Source organism: Pagrus major, chromosome 16 (genome assembly GCF_040436345.1).
Source record: "Pagrus major chromosome 16, Pma_NU_1.0".
Classification (NCBI taxonomy): Eukaryota; Metazoa; Chordata; class Actinopteri; order Spariformes; family Sparidae; genus Pagrus; species Pagrus major.
Window position 1 is genome coordinate 25273292 of NC_133230.1, and position 17608 is coordinate 25290899.

The 17608-nt window shown below is 43.4% G+C and overlaps 1 protein-coding gene across 1 annotated transcript; it reads left to right on the forward strand.

Annotated features, from left to right (window-relative positions):
* Positions 1-490: 490 nt before the first annotated feature.
* LOC141010014 (uncharacterized) lies at positions 491-17606 on the forward strand. The gene is made up of 12 exons (XM_073482777.1): positions 491-752; positions 1280-1401; positions 3987-4598; positions 4818-4870; positions 11579-12111; positions 12476-12572; positions 12697-12763; positions 13417-13477; positions 13735-13831; positions 14175-14291; positions 14378-14437; positions 14551-17606. The coding sequence occupies exons 2-12, from the start codon at positions 1362-1364 to the stop codon at positions 14638-14640; spliced, it is 1827 nt and encodes a 608-aa protein (XP_073338878.1). The 5' UTR covers positions 491-752; positions 1280-1361; the 3' UTR covers positions 14641-17606.
* The last annotated feature ends 2 nt before the right edge of the window (positions 17607-17608 follow it).

Genomic DNA, 17608 nt, shown 5'->3' on the forward strand with positions numbered 1-17608 from the left:
TGTCAATATTTGCCCGAGTCTGTATTAAATCAAATCAACTTCTTGCACTGATGCCAAAGATTAATCATCCATAAATTAAAGTAAAGAGTAAATAAATGCATTATAAAAATACCACTTCAGTTTAAAGCACTCACATCTCTAAGCATGCAGATGCTGCACTGGAACTGTCAGCCTCTTTAAAGCCATACAACCTGTGCATCATGCAGAGGCTGAATTGTGAAAGCCAAGGCTTGAATTAATTTTTTGATCTAATAAAAAACGCGTATGAGAGCTCCACTAGAGTTTTCCAGCCTGGAGCTGTGTGGCACAGTGGGTCAGTGGGTCATCAGCCTGTGAGAGCCAGCCTCATAATAAGTCAAGAGATGAGAGGGACCACCAGCAGCAGCTCGCCTCCCCGGGGCAACAGGTTCCTCCTCACGCAGCCTAACTGTGCCCTCCAGTGGACACATCCAGAGGTTCTCAGCGCTGGCAGGTCATAGATGTCCACAGTTGCTTTGCGCTTTCTTTTTCAATGCGGTCTTAAAATTTTGTGTTGTTATCAAGATGATCCCAGCAGTAAAACTGTTGCTTGGATTAAACTTTGCTCTGAGGAAATGCAGCCGCGTGTGTGTGTGCGCCGTCCCCCTCTCCTCAGTGAGGACACACAGGGCAGTGCGTTTGTCTGAGCAGCGCTGAGAGACGCACAGCGTGGAGGAGAAGTTCTACACAACTCAGAAGAAAAGGATTTGGGATTTATTTCAACGCTTTCAAGGGTTTGTATCCGCTTTGTGTTGCTCTGAAAGTTGAAGGTGTGGGTTTGAACGTAGTTGGGGAAAAGTTTGGTGACTTTTGTAAAACACGTTTTCAAACTCTTGGGCGCGCACGAGCTTTTGTGTTGAAGTTTGGATCGCGCGTAAAAACAACTTTTTAATCAAAATATAATCTGAAACTCCTCTATCCAGTTTGGATGAGTTGTGTTGTTTGGATGTGTTCCTGATTCTTATTCCCATTCAAGATGCTTTTAAATGCGACATGCCAACATCTTTGTTTGTCACATGTGGTCACAGTAAGTCGTACAGTTTCTGCGGTTGATCCCATCCCTGTGATCAAGCCTCGCTGTGTAAACAGGCTGATTTCCCTTCAAACACTCAAATGAGCAGCAGAAGTTTGGAGGGAATCAAGTTTTCTTGCACGGAGCTGAAGTCACTGCATTATTTCTCGGCTGGATAACAGTGCATGACTTCATCCATCATCTTACTGGATGTCCTGTGTGGGTGTTTGTGTGTGTGTGTGTGTGTAGGTCACCTCCACTGTACCTCTGTAGTGTGAAAGAGCAAGCACCTGCAGGGCCCTATCAGTGGCCAGAACCCCATTACTGCAGTATGGGCAACTTTTCCAGCAAGGACGGCCACGGACCTACAGGTAGGTCAACACAAAAACACACACACACACACAAACCTATGAGTGGTGATCGACCGATGTGGTTTTTTCAGGGATGATGGCGATTATTAGTGATCAGGAAGGCAGATAAACAATAGTTGGAACCGATATTTGCAGTAAAAATGAATAAAAATCTAAATAACCAGTGAGGTAAAGTAACTAAGTACAATTTACTCAAGTACTGTACTTAAGTACAGTTTTGAGGTACTTTTCTTCCATGTTTCCATCTTCTGCGACTCCATTACTTTTAATTGGTAACTTTAGTTTCTTTGCAGATTTAGACTGTTCAGTGTTGATTGGCTAATAGTGTGATGTGTAACCAATCAGATAGTGTTGTGGACGGGACACTGAGTGACACTACAGAGGGGTGACTGACCGAGATTTGGAAAAAGGCTGAAGATCAAACCGATAATCGCCCAGGCTGATAATCAGTTTATCCCTTCTTATAAGCCTGCAATTCCTTTTTTTAAAAAAAAAAAAACTTACTCTGATTGAATAACTTCCATTGAATGTCCTTTGTTTTGTCTCTGTAATCAGTGGCATTACACACATACACCTGGCAATGTGTGTGTTCTGAGAATAAAGCCATCAAGCCTCAAGGCCATGACACATGTAGTAGAAGGAGGGTGGCACGGGAAAAAAGAAAAGAAATACAGGAAGAGAGAGGATGCTGGAGACTGTATGAAAGAGGGGTGGATAAGGGGTAATCAGGAAATTGAAGGCAACAAAAGGAGAAGCAAGCGGAAAGGCTGTGTGTGTGTGTGTGTGTGTGTGTGTGTGTGTGTGTGTGTGTGTGTGTGTAAGCAGGAATCTTGGCAGCCCTCCTGCGTGTTGCTCAGTGAGTGGTCATTCTCCTCGCGTCCCTATGTGATTCGTTCTGGCCCCGCCGGGCCAGCTGTGATGAATCGGCAGAATTCCCCAGCTCAGCACAAGGGCAGCGGATTAATCATAGGAAGCCTAATGCTATCTGACACACACACAGAACTCAATGGGCACACACACACACACACACACACACACACACACACACACACACACACACACACACACACACGCTCTCTCATTCAGTCGATCTGCCAGCCTTGCGCATGGTTGGATGAGCACATTAAGGTCTGGAATGAAGAAATAAAAAGCAGGGGTGGCATGAGAAAGTTATTAGACAATCCTGTCATTCTTTACCAGTGATTTGGCCCTTACAGCAGGTGGTGCATGGCTTCCCAACTGTTTGACCGGTGCTCTTACATCATGTAAGAAGAAAAAACAACATTCTGCTAGCAGTGAGGCTTATGTCCAAACAAGGAAAAGTAGGAAAGAAAGGAAAAGAGACATGATGCACAGTGGTTCCAGTAGTTTCTCCAGTTATTATTGGAGGTTTTCTAATATGGGCAAGGAACCCTGAGCCAGAGAGTAAAAAATCACTTGTGTTATCATTAGGGTGTCAAGTTTGGGGATTTATTAGCGTCTGACTGCTGCAAATTCGGGGAATATTTGTCCTCTGTGTACGTGTGTGTTCCTGAAGTTAGAGAATGAGTATCGCAGCGACATTGCGGATGAGCAGTCCAAGAGGAATGTCTGTATTAAAGCATTCATCTTCAGGGGCATGGCCTGGATGTTTGCTGGCTAACGAGGGCCTTGCTGCTTCGGTCACCTCAATGAATGGTGTTTTCAGTGTCAACATGCCAGACCAGTGACTACTAATCTTTTTGTTTCCTTCATTCTCTCCATGATTCAGCTGCTCTGTCTGTTGTTTCAATCTGTTTGGCTGTGTCTCTGACACTTATTCATAACTTTAAAGTCTCACTCCATTTAAAATACTTTTATTTTTTTGTTTCTTGGATGTTTGGCCTTCAGTTTGCAAAAGTTTACAATACAAGGCTGTTTTTACATTCACATGCTGAATGGGGGAAGTCAAAGATTGAGTGTGATTTTGTGACATCACAATTTGCCAATTGCAGTCCAGTATGCATTAAGGTTGGGCGATGTCTACTGAATGGGCTTTTTATGACATCAGGAGTAAAACATTGCAATGGATGATGTTGTTGTTGGGAAAGGGGTAGTCACCAATTCTAATTCTGGCATAGGCCAGTGTTTCCCACACATGTATTTTATATTTTCCGATCCATTTTAGCACATTACACCTTTACTTCTTCTTTTGTCTACTGTCAATCCCCAACAAGGGGGAACTTGTTTTACATGTGAGGAGGCAAGCCCTGACAATAAAACAGCTAAATCCCCTCAGAGTAAAGGTAACACCTTCTAGCATGTGTAGGTTGTACCGTTAGCAACCAGGTCAACCAGGGTAAGTAGCCATTTTCAGCATGTAGGTTGCTACAGGTGGATGTTATTTTCCATAGCCACAGTTAACATCCGGTGACTCAGACTAGGAAAGGGGGGTCAAAAATTGGAACGGCACAGTTTTAAATGATGTACGGTAAATTGAGTTATGCACTTTTTCTGCAGAAATTAGATCAGACAAATTATTACTTGAAGCAGGGTATTTTTGTATGCCTGAGAACCTGATTTTGCCTTTCTTATTTCATCCAAAGTCATTCATTCTCTTTGTCTAGGGGCGCATGGGGACAGTTTCCACACTCCTCCAGCTTCTCCGCAGAGTGATGGGCCTCCTTTCGTGCCTGGTGTCCCCCAACTCCTTCCCCCTACCTCACCTCAACCTTCATCTGCAGCCCCGGTTTCATCGCCACCTCCAGTCCCAGTCCTCACATCCAGTGTGAAGAAAGCACAGTCCAGCACCACTCCTTCCACTTCTAGTCCTCTTCCTAATTGGAGACCTCATCCACCAGCCAGCTCAAATAGCTCCACCACTGGCCCTGGAGTTAGCCCGTTGCACAACAAGCCAGGAAGTACTCTGGGTAAAGGACAAGCTGCTTTTGGGAGGAATGGGGGTCCTCCTACCTCCACCCCTCGGACTCTGGTCTCCCAGGGGAAGACTGTGGCCATCAGCCCTACAAAGAGCCCCTCTCCCCTGTGTAGTGCTTCACCTGTGGTGGGCAAGTCTTCGGGGCAGAAGTGGAGAGAAAGGGACAGTGGTCTGAGTCAGTCTTTACTACCCAGTCAGGAAGCTGGGGACAGCCAGGGTGAGGAACTGGAGAAGCTGCTGGAGGAGTGTAGGACAACACTGGGCATCACTGCCAGTCAGGGTGGGGCCACGAACACAACAGGTAAGAGTCATATAGCTGTCAAGGTTCTACTGTTTCAATACATTTTTCTCCTAAATATGCTTCATATGCCTGTAGAATTTTGTTTGATCACTTAAACTTTTCATTTCTTCGTGGGCCTAACATTTCCCTGTTTTGAGAAGGGCAAATTCATTTCCTTGACATTTTTTTGCATTTGATATGCATCCGATGTCTTCTGACATTTCTGTATCCTTCCCTCAGAGATACTGAAGCATCTGCTGACAGAAGTAAAGAGTTTGAAGAGTACTCTCCAGGTAAGATGTGCTGGAACGGTTCTATCCAGTTTCTTCTTCTCTAAATGTTGGCTGCGTTCTTAGTGTGACACTAATGGTATGGATGTTAAATTAGCTCTACATTATAACTTGTAATGTTTCCAGCTGACTTTTTTCCCAGTTTTTCAACAAACTCATGGAGGTAACGTTGACTTAATTCACGAGCTAAAGCAGCTTATGAAAATCTACAAGCGACAAATACAGTTTCAGCCAGCAAAATCTAGAAAATGCCATAATGAGTAGCCTGCTTTATTCTGCTCCTGTCTGAAATGAAGGAACCCACTGTTTTCAAAAATTACTATGATTTTCGTGAGTGGTAACTGCATGTGTGCCATGCTAAAGTGAAACGTATGACAGACATACTAATGGTAACTAAGAGGAGCTGGGCTTAGCGAAGAGTCGATTAACAACCATGCAAACAGAGAAAATTCCTCAGTCTTGTAAAGATTGTACATTTTTAGTTTTCCATTCCCCACTTAAATCTTTAGTACTATTTTTCACAGACGAAAAGAAAACCCTTTTAGCCAATACACCTGAAAGAGTAGTGGATAAATTTAGCAAAGTAAACAGGAAGTCACGCAGTCCAATTATAGATGAGTCAGAGTAGTGCTTGTGACCTTTCCTCCAGGAGATAAAACACCCCGTCATCCTCCACCCCCCCTGTCACAATAGGCCTTGGAATGGGCCCCGCTGGGAGCTGCAGCTTTCCTAATTGAGGTTTTCCTGTCCTCTGCTTCTCCTGAGAGGCCCGAAAGAGGAAGATCATCGAGATCATCTTTTCTCCAAGTGTTTCTTGTAGAGTGGCTCAGGGAAAGCAGATAGTTGCATGTGGTTATGACTCCCTCTGAAAGGAGAGCATAAATCGTAAAAGACGGCGGGACACCTGTTGCCTTGTCACAGATTTTATTTAAAGATGCATTGTAGATTTTTGATGAACAAAGAAATGTAACGACACAGGCATTTACAAAAATAACCCCACTCAATCATCACTTATGACCCACTAGAAGTGTGTGGTGGTGTATTTATCTGATAAAGCACTACTCTCTGCCTGCACTTATTATTTTTGCCGTGTCAGGGACGTTTCTGTGCATCAGGAATTCTGGAGAAAGGTAGTTGACTGTCAAATACCGATGCTTTGTGATGAAGCATAGGTATTTGACGACCTTGGAATGAGACTCAACACTCAACTTTTAACGGTGTGTTTACAAACGGCAGCAGGCTAATCCTGCATCAAATGCCTTTAACAAAAAATTGAGAAGTAAAGCTTCCATCACACCCATTTCTCTCTCTCTGCCTCGGACCCCGACTGAAGATGCTTGTCCAGTAGGGACCCACAAGCCATTTTGGATTGACCCATTCTTAAGTTCCAAACCCAAAGTTGAGTGAACCACAAATATTAAATAAAAAAAAAAAAATTCTGTAAGCATTCTTCAGCTCTATAGCTCAGGCGTTCCATGCTCTTATGAGGATGGTGATATGCTGCGGTAATTTCCTGTCAGTCGTTGGTTCCAATTCCTGACCCACCCTTATGAGGATTGTAGCCAGAGGCTCCCAGCTTCCTTTTAGATCTGCCACAGATTACAACGGCTGGAATATGACCTACAGTACGCCTCCCTTGACCCCATCTCTATTGTCCCCTGTCCTCACTCCTTCTTCTTTTATTTTGCCATGTATAATTAGAATTATTTTTATTCCATTATAATGCAAGCAAGTGTTCTCCAGCTCTTCTACTCCACACTTCCTTGGTGTTACCTCTTTCTCTACTTGATATTCAATCCCTTCTCCCTCCTGCCCTTCCGTCCTCTCTCCAACACTTTCCCACATCTCTACAAGGGCCGTGGAAATACAAACCCTGCACAGGCCAGCTAAACCTCAGAGAGACTGTGGTGTAGCACTGAGAGGTAGCCGTGTATTAGAAGTCGGGGCAATCCAACACTTTGTTTACATGGGCCCTCGATAGGGCAATATAAGCTTGCAAAGCTCGACTTTATGAACCCTCTCAGTCTGTTCTGCTGTCCTGGGAGCCTTTTTGTGGAGAGCGGGAGTGCGGAGGAGGGGGTTCACATTCGGCTGTTCAGGAGACAAAACTTGTTTTGTTTTGTGCTGTGTAGCGAGGTGGGGTGGAAGTGGGAGGGGGAGGCTGACTGGCCATGTGTTTTTGTGTGCGTGCTGCACGTGAGACGGAAGACACACAAAAACGTACAGATGCATTGAAAAAGTCTTGGCTGGTGCAATAGGTTTTTTAGCCTTGTGGGGAGGCCTCTCTCCCTCCTCCTTCCCTCGCCGCGCCTCTCTCCCTCCATTCCCTCATTCTTTCTCCATCGGAGAGCTGACCGCTCCTCCCCGAGCACAAGAACTCCACACAATTACCCTCCAGCTTTTGCTGCAAAGCTCCTCTCTATCTCATCCCTCCCCATTCCTCTCCTATCTGGCTTCTTTTCCTCTTAGTCTGTCCTTTCACTTCCATCCATCTTTTCATCCGACCCCCAACTTCCTTAAGCCCTTTTTCTTTAACTCTGACCTCTTGTTTTTTGACCTTTTTATCCATGTAGATTAAGTTACCATTATTCTTCCAGTCACATTCCGTCAGCTAAGCCTCTCCCCTGCACCTCTTCATCTGTGCATTCTCAAATTCTCATTCTTCGTTCTTTTTCTCTGTCTATGCACACTCATATCTTTGAGTGAATACTGAAAAGACACATGATTACCCAATGTGCAGCGAACTGCTGAGGATGTTATATGATGTACCATCTGTCAGTGCTTATGTGCACCAGTGTTCAATTGTCTTAACCAACAAAAATGAAAACACTCCATTCATGGCTGGGTTGTGTCTGTGTGTGTGTCTGTGTGTGTGTGTCTGTGTGTGTGTGTGCCGTGGCTGGTCAGATTTGTGTTCCCTCCCTCCTCGAGATTTAGCCGATCTGAATGCTTTGGAATCAGTTCCAGGTGAATGCTGCCGGAGATTTCCAGGAATGATCTGCAGGTTCCCTCTGCTCCCTTTTCTCCTCGCTAGGCTGCTCCACCAAAAAGGCCCTGTTCCTGGAGGCCACAGAGGCTGTTCACATGTAGAATGAAGATTTAGTGTGTGTGGGATGGTTGGAGGCGGAGGGCTTGAGTGCACACTGTGGCTTGGGACCCTTTTCTCTGATGTCTGCGGACATTTAGATACGCAAGTTGTCGGCTCTGCCAAGTCATTTTCACGTGCCAGTCGGGGGGAATTTGGCCATTCTGTATGTGTGTGACTGCTGAGGAGGGAATCGAATGTCCCTTAGTAGGTGTAGCAGTGTATTCAACCACTTTTCAGAGTAGGTGAAGGCTGGAGAGAGGAACCGTTACAGAGTTGGGATGTTTCCCCAAGTATGTATTAAAAAGATTGGGTGTGGAGGTGAACTAGGGACAGATGGTTGGATGGAACACACACACGCAAACACATAGACACACACTGAAACAATCTCCAAGTGTGCTGGACCCTTTCCAGGAACTCCAATGTGCATCAAGAATAAAGAGTGTGACAGTGTATTTGTGTGCGTGTGTGCTTGTGAAGGTGGGATACCACATCTGGTCTTGCAGTGGGGCACTAGGTCAGCTCTTGAGGGAGTAGGCGTGTGTGTGACTGTGAGTGTATATGTGAGTGTGTGTGTGTCTTAAGACTGACAATCCACACCCTTATCTCAGTGTGACTGAGGAGCGCCCCTTCCTGTTTCCTTAAACAGACATGCTCCAGTTGGAGAATCCACGTCCAGATAACAAAAGCTCTCTGAAGAGACGAGATCCAAGTTGGTGTTACTTAAATGTGCACTGTGTAGTTTAGGGGAAGCAATTTTAAACATCTTCATTGATTGATTTTGTTCATGCCTAAACAAACTGAATGAACAAACTCACCCTTACAGGACTTTAATATAAAACCACTGTCCTATTATTCATTCGACACGTTTCCAGGCAGGCCTCAATGTGTAGATGTGTGTGAGGAAACATTGCGGTTTGGTGGTGAGGTAAAAGAATAATGGAGGTGTACATGTGGGAGAGAAGAAGGGAACATGATATGTGTGTGTGTACAAGTGTGTGTATGTATGCATGTGTGTGTGTATCCAGTGTAATCGGCTCCAGCTGTGGTCTTGAGTCACTGGTCAATGAGGGAGCGACTTGGCTCGGATATCGCCTCCTCCTCCGCATCTCCATCCATTCTTCTTCTCATTACCAACATTCCCAGCCCCGCAGCGCTCGCTCACATCTCCACAGGCAGTTTTTAATCTGTGCATGATTTTAAACCACTTTTATGATCATTCCTCTTTCCTTTTATGATGACGGTGTCTTTAAATGTTCCTTTTTTTTGTTTTGTTTTTGGTAATGATCTGGTATCGTTTACCGTCTGGCATCATTGGTTCGGAGTGCGTCTTTTGATGTCTGGGGCAGTGTTTGAGCATGTCCAAGGCAATAGGCAATGGTACTCTGAAAAACTGGAAACCTTATCTACATCATTCAGTGTCAGAGTTGTTGCCACAGGACACAGTTTCACAATGCTCCCAAAATGTTGCTTAAATCAGTTTTTTTATTTCTGTCTGTGTCTAAACATGTCAGGGGTCTGTTTTTTTTCCTGTTTTTTTTTTTAAGTTGATTTTAGATGACATGAGCTAAACCTTTTGGCTCACGATTCAGTTCTGCCTCATTAGTGTTGACTCAACTCCTCTCTGCTTGCTGATGCTCGCTGCTCAGTTCAGTTCAACTTGTACTCTCTTAATGAAGGCCAAATGGATATTTGATTGTTCACTTGATTACAGTCACTGTCTGCAGAGGGTTCAGCTATGTTTGTTTTTGGCAGTCACATCCAGTTTGGGTTTAAAAAAGCGAGTTTTAATCTTATTATAGTAGAAAATGATTTGCAGTGGAACAATGCTTGTCAAAATGTGGCAGCATAACTTGCCTGTTTCGAAAACACAAGCTGCATGTATTATTGATCCGAACCCAGAGGTAATTCAACAGGGAGGAATGTAGTGTGCATTCATAATAGTGAATTTTTGTTTCCGATTCACTAAACTATTATATATTATACACTATTACTGTTATAAAAAAATACCTATGCAGTTTGATGCATAACATTTTTTTACTTCCAAACATAGATTTATTTTTTCTCACTGTGTGCCTCCTTTCTACTTTAAAAAACTAGCGTGTTTGTAATGATCTATAATTAAAATAAACAGACTGATTTACTTCCATTTCAATCAGGAGAGACTAAACTATGAGCCAACAAGTATTTATTGGCATGTGCACAATAAAGATGAGAAATATGAAGTCTTTTGTGATTAGAACTCATTGTGAAGACATCGTATTTTAAGGGGGTAATAAAATTGTTATTGCGAAAAAGACAGTATTCCTACTTATCTGTTTATATGGCCAATAAAAATTTATATTCCATCAATATTCCAGTTTGCATGCAGTTGTGTATACTTCTACGATTAACGTCTTTCATTTTTACCCCCGCCAAAGAGGTTATACACCGATCAGGCATAACACTATGACCACCTGCCTAACATTGTGAAGGTTCCCCTTGTACAGCCAAAACAGCTCTGACCTGTCAAGACATGGACTTAAGACCTCTGAGGGTGTCCTGTGGTGTCTGGCACCACGGCGTCTTATAGTGGATCCTCTGGGTCCTGTATGTTGGGGGGTGGGGCCTCCATGGATCAGACCTGCTCCAGCACGTCTTACAGATGCTCGATCAGATTGGGATCGAGCTGTTCCTGAGCAGTGTTTGTGGTGTGTCAGGGCACATTGTCCTGCTGGTGGGCCACTGCCATCGGGTAGTGTTGTTGTGATGAGGGGGTGTACTTGGTCCACAACAGTGTTTTGGATGGGTGGTGCGTGTCAAGTGGCATTCACATGAATGCCAGCACCCAAGGTTTCCCAGCAGAACATCGCATTGTGATGAGATGATCAATGTTATTCACGTCACCTGTCAGTGGTTTTAATGTTGTGGCTGATCGGTGTATTTGCTTGGGTCCATTTGTTTGTTGGTTTGTTGGTTTGTCAGCAGGATTACACAAAAACTACTGAATGGATTTCCACAAACTTAGATGGAGGATGGGTCTTGCCCCAGAATAGACTCTTTAGCCTTTGGTGCACATCCAGATAAAAGGACAGATCCAAATAAAAGTCAGAGTCTAGCAGATTTAAATACATTTTATTTGATATCGGATTAGGCTTGATTGATTTAAAGGGGGCTGTTAGGCCTTGGCAGAGGTATACGCTCTACTGAGTGCCATTCTAGTTCAATATATAAATATCACAGTATTTGTGCATATCTAAAAACCTGTTGATATCCATGTCTTTCATAATTAGTAGGTAAGTTTCACTTTCCTAGCCTTACAAACTGCTGGCTCGGCAACACACAGAGCTGACTGTAAACAGGCGACAGGCCATCAGTCACAAACTGCTGTAAAAGCCCCAATTGAGACGCGTATGCTGAATGCGTTGTATATAGTATGTCAAAAGAATGTTCCTATAATCCAAATAATATCGGCATATCCCACGTCTCAATTTGAGAATGCTACATCCAGCATATGGCTGGTTGTGTTTACGTGACCCATATCAGATTTAGAATACTCTCATATTTGGAAATAGGGTGGAATATTAGTTTGCATGTAAACGTTGTCAGTTTTCTTAACATAAACACCCCTTTTGTTTCTCCTGCAGACAGAGCGTGGGGAATGGCTGCAGTTTCAGGCGGACCTACAGGTGGCAGTGTCAGTGGCAGACCGCCTGAGAGCCGAGGCAGAGGAAGAGCTGACCGCGCTCCGAATGGCGCACAAGGATGTGGAGAGGGAGCTGGCTGCTGCCCAGCAGAGGCAGAAGGAGGCTGATATGCAACTGGTCACCCTGAGAGGGGAGTTAAAGGAGAGCAGGCAGAGACTGGCTACTCTCAGCCAGGCTCAGGGCAAAACTGACACCCAGGAACCAGAGAGAACCAGTGGAGAACCAACCAACAGCTCTGAAAGCAAAGAAGGGACCCAGCGTGGTAGGGAGAGGGGGGTGTACAGGTTGGGACGAGAAGAGGTGGAAAGTAGGAGTCAGAATGAATTGACGAAGAATGTTGCAAGCGAGGAAGCGAGAACAGACTGTAAAGGTGTGACTAAGCGTTACCTGAGAAATGTGACCAATGAGGACAGGAGTGGAGAGGAGGTGCGATCCACTGAGGCACGACGGACGGTAACCACAGAGAGGTCAAGGTGAGGTAAACTGTCTGAGGTTGTGCTTTTTGGGGAATACACAAACACAAATATTTTTCTGCAGCATATTACAAAAGCGTCATGTTGTGTAATGTGCTCAAACAGTCAGACATTTCACAAGAAAGCTTTTTGTCTTCCACATTTTCTGTCTGTGACTGAGCAGCCACAAATGGATCCCGGTCATCAAATTTGGTCAGGGCTGTGATTGTGGTTTCTCATTTTTGGTTGTTCTCAACCCACAGGCCTCCATGGGGCCACTTCAGGACAGTTTGAACCACTTAATCTACAGGAACAGCTGTTGCACAAAAAATGCCTCCAAAACAGTTGGTTTGGTTTATTTTAACTGTGTGTTGTAATGTTACAGAAGCCTGTCCAGGTTACCTGCTTCCTCAAACTCCCCCACCGTGCAGAATGGAACATCCCAGTCCAACACTGCCTCAACAGTTGGACCTACAAACAAGGTAAAATACGTATTTTATCTTAATACTGATCTTGAGGAGGATCCTTCATTAGAGTCTGGTTGTGCTTTAATCCATGCATGTAATGATTTTGACCTAATTTGGCTGAAATTTGTTTGTTTTAAAGAACATGGGGCAACTAAAAGGCCGAAGAAGTCTGGATTGGCAAGACAGCAGGTCAAGCACCGACACAGGTAGGTGTGTGTGTGTGTGTGTGTGTGTGTGTGTGTGTGTGTGTGTGTATGTGTGTGTGTATGTGTGTGTGTGTGTGCGTGTGCGTGTGCGTGTGCGTGTGCGTGTGTGTGTGTGTTGGTCGAGAAAAGTAATTGGGAATGGCTGGTGCAACTGGGGACAAAAGCTATGTCCCAAATTGGATTGATTTTTGCAGCTTCCCTCAGCTCAACAGAGTGTTTTAGCATCTTTCAGCTCACTCTTTTGATTTTACAGTCCGCAACGTCCCTGTTGATTCACCCTCATCGCTCTTGCAGCGTCATTTTCTGCTGTTTTTCAGCATAAAAGCTCAGATAAACAAACTTTACACTATCTGCTCAGCAACAAGCAGCCAACACACACAGTTAGATACTACCTGGTAAACAAACTAGGGTGTTTTAGCTGCTAAATAGTCTCTTATTTACTTATCATTACTATTAACTTATACATTTTACTGCTTGTTCTGCTGCCCCCAGGTGGCCAAAAATCAATTAATGCTCCTTGTAACATGTGAAAGTTCATGTTAGCATGTTAAGTGCTGTAGCTAAACCTCTATCCTTCCCCCACTATGTAAAGTGTTCATAATGACAGCATGCTGTTGGGTGATGAAGTACAGTATGGTCGCTTGTCTTTACAGGAAAACGCGAGGAGTCTCTGAACAAGTACAATTCTGCCCTCACTGAGCTGCCACCCATCAAGTGAGTCTACACACACACACACACACACACACACACACACACACACACACACACACACACACACACACACAGACCTGAAGCACCTCTCGTACTTGAATCAATGTGTTAATTAGTGTTTCTTTTCAATAACAGAGTCTGCTGTGTGACAAGATGTTTCTTTTAGAACTCTACAAAAGCCCGACTGACAACAGCAGCTCCTGCCGAGTTTAAATGAAAAGATTTGGAGCCCTCAGCAGTTTGTATCTTGTTGTTGTCAGGTCCCAGGATGGTTTCAACATGCTGCTGCGTCGCCATGGAGGCTCAAAGAGAAACTCGCTGCTGCGCTGGTGTCAGAGCCGAACACAAGGCTACCAGGTACATCTCTTTAAAGCTGCACGAGGTGATCATTTCCACTGCTTTTTAAAAGGCTAAACCCTGAAGCGTAAAGTTATAGATGTAATTGAATAGCAATTTACCAGCGAACAGCTAATGTTGTATTAATGATTACATTTGAAAGTCTTTACTTAGAGTGGTTTAGTCTGGTTGGATTCATTTGATTTTACTTAAATGTAAGAATTTGCTGCTTCTCTCTGTCATTTATGATGGTAAATGGAGAGTCTTTGTGTGTTTTGGACTGTTGGTTGGACAAAAGAAGCAATTTAAAGACATCACTTTGGGCTCTGGGAAATTGAATCTTGTCTGTCTTTTCTCCATGCAGAACATTGACATCACCAACTTCAGCAGCAGCTGGGCCGATGGTCTCGCCTTCTGTGCCGTCTACCACACCTACCTCCCCTCGCACATCCCTTACAGCACTCTTACTCCAGAAAACAAGGTAAGAACTGTGCCCGGTGCCTGTTAAGAGCATCGGACCAAGTGATTTATGGTGTTCAACTTATCGATTCGTTCTTGTCTCTGTAGAGGGAGAATCTCAGTCTGGCATTCAAAACAGGAGAGACTGTTGGGATTGCGCAAACCGTGGTAAGCCTCGATGTCTTCTATTTATAAATTATTTACAGTAAAGCCTCATCTGACTTGTTTAAAATAGATGCAAGGTTGATTTTGAGCTTTTTTTTGAAAACCTTGTTCCACAGACGGTAGAGGAGATGCTGAGAGCAGGCGGTCCTGACTGGCAGAGGGTCTTGAGCTACGTGGAGAGCATCTACCGTCACTTTGAGATGTGACTGCTGGAGGTACTGACAGACAATCCCCCCCACAGTGGATCCTGAAGAACTCTCCAGAGGAAACAATAACAGTTGTTTATAATGGCGGCTCCCTGAATGCTATATTTTCTGTACCTTTGTTTGGCGCCTGGAAATTGGGGGAGCCGATTTCTCAGAGCTACAGTTTGCAACTTTCCGACATCAAAATAATCTTTTTGCTTTATAATGCGGGATATCTTGGAAATAACAATGTCAACAACTGTGGTCATTTACATTCGTTTTAAATGTGATTGTACAGACGCTGGCTCTGGCAAGAAAATGAGTACACATAGTCAGCAGTGTTCACTGAATAGTAAGAACTGTTACTGCATTCAATCAAGTATGAAGAATGAATCATGCATTATGATTACATGCAGGGGTGTCACGATTTCAATTCTGAATGAGCAGTGGATTTCAATTATCGCAAACAGAAGCAGATTCTCTCAGCAGTTTTTTTTCTCTCTGAACCGCAGCCTACTTGCGTGTGTCTGGCATGTGTGTGCTGCTACACACACACACACACACACTGCAACAAGTGTGGGTTTTGCAGGTGAGGAAACTGTTGTTGTCGTGGCCGTTGTAAATCTAGTGACCCTTCTTTTTCTTTCTGTGTTTAACAATCTGTTATTGCCGGGTGAAATATTGTTATTACATTTTAAATAAATCATAGCCCTAGTGTGGTACAGTCCAAAAAAACAATATGGCAGTTAAATCAGACTTGATAGTATGTAGCCTATATTTTTAAGAAGAACAGAAATCGAGACTCAACAGTCTAATAATGGCATATCCATCAGCGCTGAATAAAAAAAATCTTTCAACCAAACATTACATGAAAATGTTACTTTAAAGGGGCTCTGCTGTGCTGGAAGCTGGTAGTTAGTTTATGTTAGCAGACATCATTTCAAAACTTACATTAGCTACTGTTGCTCTCTGTCAGTGGAGCGGAGAGAGGCACTGAGAGGCTCTTAAGAATGCATAAAGTCACATCCTTTGGACTGTCGTGGAAAATCCAATACAAGTCCTTCACAAAGAAATCCACAGTCCAGCAGCATCACACAACTTTAACAGATCGTCCACAGGCTTGTATAGGCAACCAGGAGAGAGATGGTTACAATCAGCTCACATATGGCCAAAAAACTGCTACAAATTGTTACATAGAGCCCCTTTAAAATCAAAAGTCAAAACGAATCCTGGATTTGGAGAACTGTGACACCCCTAATACAATCCCATTTTCACAGCCATGCAGATGTGTTCGTAACACTGGATGAAAATCTTTCCATGTAGCTCTTTTGTTAAAGACATTTTATCATGAAATCCTTAAAGAATGCATACAGTGATATATGACCTGAAGCATAAAAACATATTCTGGAAATTTGAATTCGCTGCTTTTGATTGAAGCTTCTTCTGCTCGGTCTTCTGCCATAAGTGACCTTCGACCAGGTGGAAGTAAAGTATTCAGATTTCTTAACGTTGGCGCCACAGTCAGTAATACATTTTTTATGTTTAATGCATTCTTGTATCTTCATATCAGCTGACATTTCACGTACATCAGTATGTAGTTTGAAGAATTCAGAGGCTCTGATAGTGATGCACAGTTCATCAGATTGAGTTAAAAGTTCAGAAGTGACCAAGAGAAAAGCGGGGGACCTCCACAGTTTAATTCAAAATGTTATATTGTAGCTCATTGACCTTTTGTTTTCATTTTTTATAGTGTCCCTCTGAAGAAGGTGTATGTACAGTCAGTCAGATTTGCTGTAAATGTCTCCACACTGGTACTTCACTGGCCGAAAGTACTGTATTACATCGTGTCCTTCATTCAGTCTGAAAGAAGTCCTTGTTCTATCTGCCAATGTGTTATGCCTTTTAACCTTTTCTACTTTTTCCTGGACCTGTTAGCACTCTGTAAATATGCACTTTTGTCTGCACTTTGTTGGTGTAAGAATGTAATAATGTACAGTACAGACGTTACACAGCTGCTGTAGCAGTCAAAGGGCTCAGTAGACATTCAGTGGCAAGGCTGCAGATCAGTCGAGGTCAAACTTCAGTTCTGTCACAGAAAACGCAGTGAGTGTGTGGCAATGATGGAAATCTTAGAAGTGCCTCCATGTTATCACAAGTGTGCCACTGCTGTTTGGTGCTCAGGGATGTGCGTGACAGGAGTGAGTAACAGTAAATACAAGCCTACACAGGTTTGCAAATCATCACCGTCATGCTACACCAGTGCTGAGAAACTAGTTAAGTGGTTTTGTTTTGACAAGTTTAAAGGATAAGTTCACCCAAAAATGAAAAATGCAGTCATTATCTAGTATCTACTCACCCCCATGTCAATAGAAAGTCGGCTTCTGCAGCAAAACAGTGTTGCAGCATTCTCCTAAGCATCTGAAGTAGATGGGGACTTGTTTTAAAACGTAAAGGAAAGTTGGGGAAAAAGACATGAAATTGCTCCATACAGCGTAATCCAAGTCACCAGAAGCCTCGAGAGCCCAAATTGATTTGAAAAGACGTTATTTACATCCTTTTTCAGCTGAAATCTTCACTGTAGCTGCAAAACTAAAAGCGTTAGCACACAACCTGTCTGAAGTAGGTGCACAAGCTTGACTGCATGTTGAGATAGTGAACATCTTTTCAAATCAATGTAAGATCTTGTTGGTTCTGAAGACTTGGATTATCCTGAACAAGCTGTATGGAGCCATTTCATATAGTTGTATTCCATTTTCATATATATATATATATTTTAACAAGTCCCCATTTACTGGATACTGGAACTGGAACTTTTGGGTGAACCTATCATTTAAGGCTGAGTTTGTTGCCAAAGAAACAAGTGCCAAATGTCGAAAAAATAATCCTTTTTATGTTGAAATGGACCTTTTGTAAAACATGTTTATATGTAACTAGTGTGAGAAAAATATATCTACCAAAGAAATAAACTGTTAATATGAAGCAAATAATA

What these genes read in the sequence shown, in the direction of transcription:
- LOC141010014 (XM_073482777.1), top strand. Translation starts at nt 1,362, where the DNA reads ATGGGCAACTTTTCCAGCAAGGACGGCCACGGACCTACAG. An exon ending in GTTTGAAGAGTACTCTCCAG is followed by an intron (nt 4,871 to 11,578) that starts GTAAGATGTGCT and finishes TTTCTCCTGCAG; the next exon opens with ACAGAGCGTGGGGAATGGCT. An exon ending in CAGGTCAAGCACCGACACAG is followed by an intron (nt 12,764 to 13,416) that starts GTAGGTGTGTGT and finishes TTGTCTTTACAG; the next exon opens with GAAAACGCGAGGAGTCTCTG.